At 34.9% G+C, this 12,274-nt stretch overlaps 1 protein-coding gene across 1 annotated transcript; it reads left to right on the top strand.

Annotated features, from left to right (window-relative positions):
• The first annotated feature begins 10,077 nt into the window (after window positions 1-10,077).
• Window positions 10,078-10,617, top strand: LOC140862833 (uncharacterized). The gene has a single exon (XM_073265875.1). The coding sequence runs from the start codon at window positions 10,078-10,080 to the stop codon at window positions 10,615-10,617; it is 540 nt and encodes a 179-aa protein (XP_073121976.1).
• The last annotated feature ends 1,657 nt before the right edge of the window (window positions 10,618-12,274 follow it).

The following is a 12,274-nucleotide window of genomic DNA, read 5'->3' as shown; positions in this document are numbered from 1 at the left end:
ATAAGCTGATTAAGTCCTATTGACCGAGTCTCAGTTGCCCAATATACTAGTGGAGAAGAGTTGCGAGAATTTATCCTATGGACTGTTGATTGATACTTTTAATGATTATGAATTTTGATCGAAACACGCACACACTATTATTCTTTGTATTTACCTTATTGTGAGTGTTTTTTATAAATATTCATGTATTTGATCTTATGCTACCCTGAAAAGTCCTCATGATCTATGAATGTTTGAATTGAACTTGGATAAGGGTGTTTTGAACGTGAGTTGCGGAGATTGTAAGTTTATGCGGTTATTTTGTTATGACTAAAACTTTCAAGTGTTAGTAGGTTGAATGTGATTGGATTTGAATTTTTGAAATTATTGCTGAGGCCATTGCTCCATAATATTTCTTGACTATCATTGTTGATGTTTGGTTATTAGCTTTGGTGATTTGAGTTTTTAGAATTTATTGATTTTGAATAGTTTTGCTCGGGACTAGCAAAAGTCTAAGTTTGGGGGTCTTTGATAATTGTATTTTATACACTTAATTTATGTATGATTTTAATTTTTAATTGTTGGTTTTGAGCAGATTTATGTGTGGGTTTTGTTGTTTTTGTGCTTGTAGGATATTATTGAATTTATTTGGAAAAGGTAAGAAAAATGAGATTTAAGAGAAAATAGAGAAGGGAATTAAAAGAATTAAAGGAAGAAAGAAGAAAGAAGAAAAGTCAGGAAAGAGGAAAATAAACGAGAAAAGAATATTGGGCTTTCTTAATGGGCCAATTGTTAGCGCTATTTTAAGCGCTAAAGAAGAAGAGAAGAGAGCTATCGCACTATGTGTTGCAGGCGAGAGAATTTTGACATAATGCTATGCGCACCTGCGTGAGAATCCTGGAGCGGCCGCCCGTCACGAGAATTCAGCATTTTAATTATTTCGGCGATAATTTTCATGTGCTTTTATTTGGGCTTTTTATTGTGCGATATAAAAGGAGATTTCTGAGCGTGAGAAAAGGGGGAGCCGCCAAAATACACACACAATACGTACAGATATCAGAGAAATATTTTGAGAAATTGATCGTGGAGTTTTTCTGAAGAAATCTGGAGCTTTAACTTGAAGAACGAGACGGAGATCGATAGTCCGGACACGCCGTCGACGACGGATTTGATTCTTATCTTTTATTTATTTAATTCTGAATTTATGTCTGGATTTTTGAACATGATTTGTTTTATTCAGAATTTTATTATGAACTAATGTTTTAGAGTCTAGAGGTCGGATGGAACCTAGTATAGACGTTTTCATGAAGTTTTGATTTTATTGAATTGAGTTTCTTTTAGATTAATTATTTTTCTAGAATTGATTATCTTTTTAATTATCTGATCAATAATTGAATTGTAATATTTATTTGAAATCTGGCACTCGGGAGAAGAGATTTTGAATAGGACCATTAGAAAATACACTGTTAATTATTTATATAACTTGGGAGAGTGTATAATTTTAACAGAGCTTTTAAAAAGAATATTATTTTGAATTGATCATTGCAATTAGATTTTTAATATGGATATTGGAATTGAATTGTAGTTGATATATTTTATTCGGCACTCGGGAGAGGGAATAATACACTTAAGTGTTTTTGGCTATTAATTCATTGAAATTCATGAAGATTAATTAATTAAGATTGATTGTTGTTGAAACCAAGTGAAATCTATACTTCTAGACCATTTTTCTCTGATTGATATTTATCTGAAAGTTGTGTGTGTGCTATCAAAAACTTTTTAATTATTTTATTTTTCTGCAAAATTCTGAGATTTTGATTTCCTAGATAAAGTTTAGACTATTTTATTTACAAGCACTGAATATTTTCATTTTACTCTCTGTGGGATCGATACTTGATTTTATCACTATATTAAAATTTGACACTCGTACGCTTGAGAGTAATTTTCACAACATATATACATCAATTGGAGTAAGTACGTAGGGGTAATTATATTGGTCTTACAAAAAGAAATACTGATATTGATTTCAGAACATGTTAAACTTCTATGTCATGATGTTTTGTCCTTTTTTTCAATTTATATGATTATTTTTTCCAATATATATATGAGTGAAGAGTACTTATACCTGAAGAAACCTCGTACCCGTACAACCTTAGCAATCTAAATCTCATAGCAGTGATTATAAGGACTAATGCATTAGTCCTTATGACCCGGGACAACATGGAGACTCTATATGCTAGCGCTTCACTTTGACTTGTTTACCGACTCAACTGGGTCATCAGGTGGAAATGTTGGGTCTTGTATCGAAACATATAGGAGTCGATGCATTGTAGTCGAGGATTCACCGCTTACCTTCGGGTATGGATATCATATGTGATCTCATGCATATGTAGCTTGAAATCTCTGATCAAAGTAGGTGATAATTAAGAAAAGGGTTTCTTTAATTACACCTTCGATGCAACTACGACATGACACATAGGTATCGATTCATTGACAACTCTCGATAAACCAATGATTGTCAAATCGGTCGGGATATATGAGTTGAAAGGAACGTACTGTGCGCTAACCATAATTGAATGGTTCTTGCAGGCATTATCATTTGATACCTAGGGAGTCATGTAAGCGATGCTACTAGACGTTTAACATGATTGGTTGGGTACTATCAGACTTGAGTTTTTTGACATTCTTATTATCAAGGAGTTGATAAATAAGAATGGAGCTATATAGGGTATGCTCATATAAGGGACTTGTTGATCCCGAATTACATGTAAATGTGAACCCACTACTAGTTGTATCAATGAACCATTGAGGGTCACACAAGTACTAGATTTCTAGATCCCGTTGAGATAAAAATAATTTCAATGTGTTGAATGACTTATAAAAAAGTTTGTAAGTGAGATAAATTAGAAGTATGACTTCTAACGAAGAATAAATGAGAAAGTAACTTTTAATTTCTGAATGTGTTTCAAGATTAAAAGTTGACTTGAATAAATAATTATTTTTGTAAATGTGATTTACAAAACTAATATTATGAACTTAATTAAATTAATTCAAGTATTGAATTAATTAAACACTATTGGATCTTGTAGAGCCCAAATAAAATAGTGTTAAATAATTATTCTACTAGTGGGCTTGAATGAGTCCAAGTTGGATTTGATTAATTGATTAAACTTAAATGTGTTTAAGTTTAATAATTAATTAAATATTAAGTTCATGGGTCATGTATGTATATGTTTGACATATAATACATACAATACATGAGAGAGAATGAATATGAAGAGTTAAAGGACAAGATCCACACTTTTCTATGCATGCTTTAATTTTTTTCATGCATGTTTTGTCTTTTGTCATAACACACTTTTAAGTACCAAGACAAACAATATTCCTTCTCTCATTCTCCATGGTGGTCGAACACTAAATCCCATTTTTCTCTCAATTTTTGTCTTTCATCATGGGAGAAATGACAAAGAAATTCTCAATGAAAAATGTTCTAAATATTCTAGTGCATATTTAGAGTGGATCTAGATTGACTAAGTCGTGGACCTAATTTGAAGAGAAGTCCATTTTCTAACAAGGAGTGTTCTTGGATGCTTGTTCCATTTTTTAGCAAGGTGTGCTCTTGAAATCTTGTAGATAGTGTCTACCTTTTCAAGAGCTAAGTTGTTCACAACTTGGTTGGAGTCATAAATCAATCTTTTGAGATTGATCGGTAAAAATTTCTTAAATACCCTATGGTTGTTTAATATTTTTGAATGCTACACAAGTGCTCGATTTTTACATATAATTTTAAACTTTCGTTGCGTTTTCGGGCATGAGAGAACCGATACAACAAGTGGTATCTAGAGCCTAGGTTGCTCTTTATTGTGTAGCATATGTTTAATATTATGTTGAGGTCAATTTCTAACCGCATGAGAAAATCATTTTCATCAACTTAGGGGTTGTTTTGAAACATTTTTTTGGGGTCGTTTTGGGCTGCCCGAGGGGCTGTCGTAGGCTGCCCCATTTATTAAAAACAATTTGATGGCCGGAATCCAGTGACAGAGCTCCGGCAACGAATTTGACAACTAGGGTTTCCAAAAGTTTTTTGAAATATCCAAGTGTCAAGGGCCCTAAGTTGTTAAAATTGTAATAGTTGATTTTTGTGAAAAATCAAATTTTATAAAGTATATATTTTCTAATTAAATAAATAATTAAAGTGGGACTTTGATTATTTATAGTAAATGGTGATTTATAAAAAATTTGGTTATAAATAAATTAATAGGAAAGTAAACAAAGGTGTTTGTTTATTTTGTTAATTTAATTTATAATTGTGGATGTTAGTGATTGGACCAAGATATATAATATTTTATCAATTGATTATTGTGATAATTAATTGATGGTGTATGATATGTGATATTATGCATGAAGGATGATCAAAAGTCCAAGCCCAATTTGCAAGGTGTATGCTAGGATATTTTGTGTTGAATGAGTTGTAATAATTATCAAATTTAAAGTGGGCTTGGTTTATAGCCCGTTCCCATCCCATGAGATGTATCTTTATTTTCCATAGATATTTTATTGTAAAATATTTGATAGTGAAATATAAAGATTGGAAGATGGTGCGCCATGATGAATTATGAAGATCCAAGACATGTAAATATTGGAAGCTTATGTAATTGTTGCATTTACATCCCGTGCATTTCCTAGGATTGGACCTAGGCCCGTGTTTGGCTCACACGGGCCAAATAGTATTAGGGCGATTGATCATCCTTGTTAATTTAATGTTTATAATATATGCATGATATATTATAAATAATGAGTATGTGCGTTATTATTTTATAATAACAAAGTTGCATGAATCCGACAAACATACGAACAAACATGGCGAGATTTTAAAATTAATGATGAGACCATTTCAAAATTAAAAACCCTCATTTTGAATAAGATTCAAAATTTATATCATGCCTGAAAAGGAGAATTATAAAATTGTTTATAATTTCCATGTCTTCCATCGACAATGGGTGCATGATGAACGCTACCCGTGGTCAATGCTCGACTCATATTATTGGGGGGGCTTGGACGCCAAAAAGCTGTGACATCTATTGACATGTTGATGTGAATTACGTGGAACTCCCATGATTACGGCTCATGTTATTGGGGAAACTCATGGTGACCGTACATTAAGGTTCAATATCGATGGGTAAGACTTGACACGTAAAGATGAACGACGTCATATTATTGAGTCCTAATCAAGCGTGAGAAAAAAGTTTACGTAAGGGTTTCATGGAGATGCAATTGAAAACTAACTTTTAGGAATTGTGATTGGCTGATATTATTCGGGATCATGATTGGCTAATTGGACCTTAGTACCTACTGAGAAAATGAGTTTCTCGTTTTTCACTAGAGGGTAGTGAAAATGTCAAAACAGTGGGAGCAAAAATTTATAAAGTAAAAGTTCATACTTTATATCTCACTAAATATTTTAAAATAGTCATTAATATTTATCTGTTATTTTTTTAGTACAAAATTTTTTGACATGTCATCAATTCACAATCCGTTATCTGTAATACTCGACAAACATGTACTGACCGGTCCGAATTACCTCAATTGGCTAAGAAATCTTAAAATTTTCTTGAACTCGTAAAGGATTGCATATACATTTGATGAGTCGCCCCCTGATGAGGCTCCGACTGGATGTAGCCTTGAGGAGCTACAGACGTACAAGGATTGGTGTGAGCATGACTTGAAAGCCAAGTGTTATATGCAGTCTTCTATGAATGATGAGCTGCAGAGGCGCTTTGAGGGTGCAAATCATGTTGTTGACATTCATTTGCATCTCAAAGAGCTCTTTGGTGAGCAAACACGCCTTCTTAGACATGAGACTGTCAAGGAGCTGATCACTTTGCGCATGCGAGATGGGGCTTCGGTCCATGAGCATGGTGTGAGGATGATTGGGCTTGTGGAAAAGCTCGTTGGCATGGATCTTGTGTTGCCAGCCGATTTGACCACGGACATGTTGCTCTTGTCACTGCCAAGCTCTTGTTATTCTTCTGTGGTGAACTTCAACATGAACAAGATGGAACGACCCTTGAGGAGTTGGTTAACATGCTTGTTACGTATGAGTCCACAATCAAGAAAGAAAAGTCGGTTCTTTATGTGGGTTCCTCATCTGGTGCGAATAAAGGATCACGTGAGATGGTAAAGAACCGTTTTGTTCCTCCTCCCAAGAAGAACATGCCCTTGAAGAGGCAAGCTCCGAGTCCCGTTGTGGCAGCCGCTCCAGTTAAAGCTGACAAGAATAGTGACGTCTGTCATTACTACAAGAAGCTTGTACATTGGAGGAGTAACTGCATGGAATATCTTGACCAGAATGGTTCTGGAAAAGGTATGTTCTACAATGTAGTGATTTGCTCTATCCACTAATATTTCGAATTTTTTAGTGATTGAAATTGTTTTAGTGGAGTTAAATTCGATGTGGAGTTTATTTATGGAATTTTTGTGAATTTCAATTGACTTGATTTATTACCAAAATTCTCCAATCTGTTGCCATAATGATTTCAAACTCCATTTTAACGTTGGCAATTGTTACTGTTAGGGAACATTAACTGCTACCGAGTGATTAAGAGGTGAAGGGTTTGTTGTTTAGATTTGATCTTATCATCAGAATATTTTATGATCTTGTTATTCTTTGCTCACCCTCACCACATTATCACTTATACTGAATTTCGTCGGTCCTTGCATTATTGTCAAATTCTTCTCTTTTTATTCTAACTGTTCAAAATTTTATGGCAGGGAAGAATTTTGATTCACCGATATTCAAACAGAGATGGGCAACAAAGAAGATCTTGAGCCAGATGTTGACAAAACCTCTGACAACATCTTAGAGGATGATTTTTTTTAAAATTGAGATATTTGATGGTCATTGTTACTGCTGCTGATCCATCTTTGATGGTCATTTTTACTGATATCCATCCCTTGCATTCTCTGATGAAGGCTCTGAGGAATCTGCCACAAAAGCAGATGTTGCATTAGACGCTGCTGAAATTCCTGCTGACATCTTAGATGAGGAGTATTTGAATATTGTAGAATTTTTCAAAATTCGGAATTTACTGGCTACTGTCATTGTTGTTGCACCTTTATGTAGGAAGCTGGTATTGCTGTTTCTGCAGAAGATGTTTCTGAAGGTGTTGCTGACACCTTGGAAAACACCTTGGATGAAGACTACCGAGTAAGCCAATCCTAGTCCTCTGTTTTTTTTTTGTAGTGAGAATGCTGCAAACGATTGGCAACACTATGCCAATTGTGATTTCTTTGAGGAGCACAACATTGATTTGGAAGCATATGGCACACAAAATCTGGTAAGAATTTTCCAAATCAAAAATATGTTTGCTACTGTGATATATGCTACTCTTTACTGTAGACCTATGGTCTTGAAATTCTACTGAAATTTTACTAAAGCTGTGCCGAACCCTCTTTCGCAAAATTTGGGAAAATTCATGTGAGGGTTCAGATTTTTGAGTTTAGTCCTATTGTGATTAATGATTCTTTATCTCACCCGAGGTGAAAGAAGATGTGCAGTCTGCTCTGATAAAATATCTTATGTTCTTCACAAGACTGCAATGAAGACTTGAACTCCTTCAAGCAACTCAACCTTTGTCATCAAACATCAAGTTGTGGTGTTGTTTACTATAGGAACTGGAGCAGCTTTTAACTTTGTAAAGCTTGTGTTTTACTACAGTTATGCAATATGAAAACTGTGGGTTGGTATCTTACATGCTCCTGTTTCCTTCTTTGATATACGCTATGCTAGTATATCAATATTTTGAAAAAGATGATGATGAGCCTTTATATGCTGCTGTTGAGATCCTGAAGCTTGCATCTGCATTACTTAGAGGTAACATGAAATTGGACCTACCTTGGTCAGAAACAGGTGCTGCTGGAGATGTTGTGGCAGATGTTGCCAACACCTCCCCTGCCACTGCCATATTTGTCCCTCCTACTTCAACAACTGGATTTTATCTTTATTCAATCTAGATGTTTCATGTTGAACAGAAGATTTTACAAGCCAAAGCAGAAATTTCTTACTATAAAGCTCGTCTATATTAATATCGATTTTTTCTTGGTGTAGGTACCTCCTCTGGACAAAAAAGGGGAGAAGATGTTGAATCTGGTGGATCTAGCTCTGATGGAGAAGACAGTGACTCTGGTTCTGAAGGAGAAGAAGCTCTGGCAAAGAAAATGATGGATCGTCACAGAGAAATCAGTTTCAGTTTTTGTGGTTTAAGTTTATTTTTCTCTGCTCTGATTTCTCTTATGTTTTTTCTCTGATCTGGTTCCAATCAATGTTAGCTTGTTTGATTATGACTCTCTTATTTGTTCTAAGTTTTTTTCTGCTCTTACTTAAGTTTTGTGAGGAGATGTTGGGAACATCCTCGACAACATCCATGCTTAGACTAAGGGGGATAATGTATTTTCGTATTCAGGGAGAGAATTGATATTCATGAGAGATGTGATGTGTGCTAAATTGATTAAATGTGTTTTGTGATTCACTTCTGAGCATGTATTAAGTATTTTCAGATCACTTCAAGTGTTGTGTGCAGATGTTGCCAACATTGTTGACAACACTCGGAATTGAAAGATCAAATTCAGGGGGAGAACTGATTTGAGAAGTTTGAACTCAGGGGAGTTATGAGAATTAATATTCAGGGGGAGTTGCTGAAATGCTTTTAGATGTTTTGTCCAGAAAGGCAAAAAGGGGGAGATTGAAAGGAATTAATTATTCCTTGATATCTTTCCATATTTTGAAAGATTATAATAATGTGTTTTGCCTTTCTAGAATTGATAGTTAATATTGTGTTTTCTATCTATATGCTTGATATATTTTAAACTAGGAATTGTTTTGATTTGAATTGAGATAATATAATATTCCTCGATTTAAACTATGGTTGATTGTGTTAATTATTTTGTAGGAGATATTATGAACTTATCATAATATATCTCTATCTCCTAAATTATCTTTGTTTCCTTATCATTGTAGATTCAAGTTTGAATTAAGGAAACAAGATCAAGCCTTTTTGGAGATAAGTTTGACACGCTTAAATAGAAGAAGAGCGTAGAGATTCAGCGGCTTGAAGAGAAACGAGAGAGAGCGCAGAAAAGAAAGATCTCAAGCCGTAGAAGAGAGATTTAAGCGTACAAAATAAAAAAGAGAGTGATACGACCAAGAGTGCTTTGAGCGTACATTGTGAGAGACTTCAGCATACGCATAGAAGATCTTGAGAACCATAGAAAAGCTTAAGGATCGTAGTAGCTCTGGTCGTTGTTTTCTGTAGATTCCGTGAAGAGTTTGAGAGCATTGAATATTGAAGAATGTTGCTCTCGTATTTTGGCATCTAAGGGCCAACTCTATTCTTTTGATTTTCTTGTATACCTTCAGTAGAATTTTAGGAGTTGGTTTATCTGTTTTATTCTTTATTTTATCACTTGTTTTTGAGAAAATTGATTTTTAAAATGTTCACTAGTTTGGGTTTTGTAAAACTCTTTGATTTATTTTCTAGTGAAAGTTTTGCCCTGAGGCGCTGCAAGAGTATTTTATACTTTTGCTTAAATATTTGAGTCTGATTTGTTTGGTTGCTTATCTATTTTATTCATGCTTTCAAAAATTCTGATGCATGTTAATCAAGGTGTTATTGAAGATTTTGTCAACACCTTGTGACAACACCTAAATATGTTTTATGTGCAACCTTTATTACTTTAGTACTTGTGCATATTTACTCTTGAGTATTTTTACTGTTGGTTTGTTGTTACTATTCACGTTTTAATATTTCCGCTGCATGTTGTGTAGGATGTTGTCAACACCTAGTGACAACATCTGATTCTGATAATTTTTATGAGCCATGATGATATCCTTACATGGTACATTCTTGAAAGAAAAATATGACGGTTTCTTGCTTTTAGCAACCGCACAAGATGGAAATCACCACCAATTTCCTATTGCATGGGGTGTTGTCGATAAGGAAAGCTCTGAGTCATGGTCTTGGTTTCTAAGCAGATTGAAAATCATAGTAGAGGACGATGACGAATTCGTGATAATATCAGATAGACACTAGGGCATCATAAATGCAGTTGCATCTTTATACAAATGTGCACATCATGTGTTTTGTATGTGGCACATGTCACAAAACATCAAAGGCAAGAGAAACAAAAAAAAAGGGAGCTGCCGAGCTATTCATTCGGGTGGAAAAAGCATACAAGGAAAGTGATTTTGATTCCTTGTATACAGAATTGAGGGAGAGATTTCCAGAGGTTGCTAAATATTTGGAAGATCACACTTCTCCCAAAAGGTGGTCTAGAGCGAAAAAAACCGGAAACCGTTACTCCATCATGACCACGAATGGAGTGGAATCAATAAATGATAGGTTGCGTGAGGAGAGGGAGCTTCAAATAATTGAATTATTGGAAGCACTGCAAAGAATCACATCAACCTGGAGAAATAAATATCGTCAAGAAGCGGTTGCATCAACTACACATCTCACACCAGCGATCGAGTCGATCGTTTGTGAGAATTTCATCGTTTCTAGAAAATATGAAGTCATTGAAGCAATTGAGGGGAAGTATTGCGTGCACGATAGCACAAGCAACGAGTTAGTTGATTTATAGAGTAAAGCGTGCACATGTCGTAAATTCGACATTGACAGGATTCCATGTTCACATGCCATTGCTGCTTGCTACAACGCAAATATTTCTGTTTATGATTTTTGTACAGATTATTACACCACACGTTATTGGTTAGAAGTATATACGGATCCTGTTTATCTGGTACCAGGTGAATGGACAGTGCAGGAGGAAAGATTGGTGCTGCCGCCTCTAGTCATTCCCCGACGTGGACGGAAAAAAGTAAAAAAGAATACCTTCAGTTGGGGAGTATGCCAGAAAACGTTGATTTTTTTGTCACTCATTCAGCGGAAGATCAACGATTTTATCATATATTTACATCTTAGAAAGCAATTCTTCAGTTAACGACCGATTAATGTATGGTGTTGACTGTTAATAATACCAACTTCACTGCTTTGAGTATTGAGATTTTATTTTCTTTTGAATCGATCGTTATTAACGAAGCTCAATTCTTCCAGGAGTATTGGTTGGTATATAAAGTATAATGGTACAAGTTTGTCACTAAAACATATCGCTACCTAAAATTTCACAATAATATACATGAATATTATTACGGAAATTTATTTTGTTGTTTTCAAACGTTAGGATTTTTTGTATTTATTGGAAATTTATTCTTATTTAAATTCTTTAGTCGGTGCGCAAAAATGTGTCGATCGATTAATGTATGGTGTCGACTATTAATATAACCAACTCGATCGCTTTGAGTCTTGATTTTTTATTCTCTTTTGAATCGATCGTTATTAACCCAGCCCAATTCTTCCAGGAGTATTGGTTGGTATATAAAGTATAATGGTACAAGTTTGTCACTAAAACATATCGCTACCTAAAATTCCACAATAATATACATGAATATTATTATGGAAATTTTTTTTGTTGTTTTCAAACGTTAGGGTTTTTCGTATTTATTGGAATTTTATTCTTATTTAACTTCTTTAGTCGGTGCGCAAAAACATGTCGACCGATTAATGTATGGTGTTGAGCTACTACATGTTTATTTAGTTAATCTGAGTTGGGTTAATTTAGGTGCGACACGACTAAGCGCTACCAAAAGATCACCACCTTCCCATCCGTCGCAAGTTTCCTCTTGTAAATCCATTTACACCCTATAGGAACAATTCCCTCAGGTGGATCTACAAGATTCCACACTTCGTTCAAATGCATGGAATTCATCTCAGATTCCATAGCTTCAAGCCACTTGGATGAATCGGCATCAGATAACGCTTCCTTGAAGGTCCTTGGATCACATCCATGGTCAGGCTCATCATGGCATTCTTCAAGAAGTAGACCATACCTCAAGGTGGTCTCGAGACCCTCTCGGATCTCCTAGGAGCTTGTATCTCCTCTCTTGGCTGTTTGGTTATGGGCTCTACAATCATGGGTGTTTCTTGATCCTCTCTGAGTTCTATCATCTCCCATTTTCTATACAATAGAAATTCCTTCTCCAAGAAGGTTGCATTCCTAGAAACAAACACCTTTGTTTCTTTGGGATGATAGAAATAATATCCAATCGAATTCCTTGGGTATCCCACAAAGTAGCATAAAATAGATCGATCATCCAATTTATCTCCCACTGTCTGCTTCACATAAGCAGGGCAAACCCATATTCTAAGATAAGAATACTTAGGAGGCTTTCCATCCATAT

The sequence above is a fragment of the Henckelia pumila genome, chromosome 4, assembly GCF_033568475.1.
Source record: "Henckelia pumila isolate YLH828 chromosome 4, ASM3356847v2, whole genome shotgun sequence".
In the NCBI taxonomy this organism is placed as follows: Eukaryota; Viridiplantae; Streptophyta; class Magnoliopsida; order Lamiales; family Gesneriaceae; genus Henckelia; species Henckelia pumila.
This window is presented reverse-complemented; position numbering and strand designations above follow the sequence as displayed.

Bases quoted from the DNA above. Each gene is read 5' to 3' on its own strand.
- LOC140862833 (XM_073265875.1), top strand. From the start codon at position 10,078: ATGCAGTTGCATCTTTATACAAATGTGCACATCATGTGTTTTGTATGT.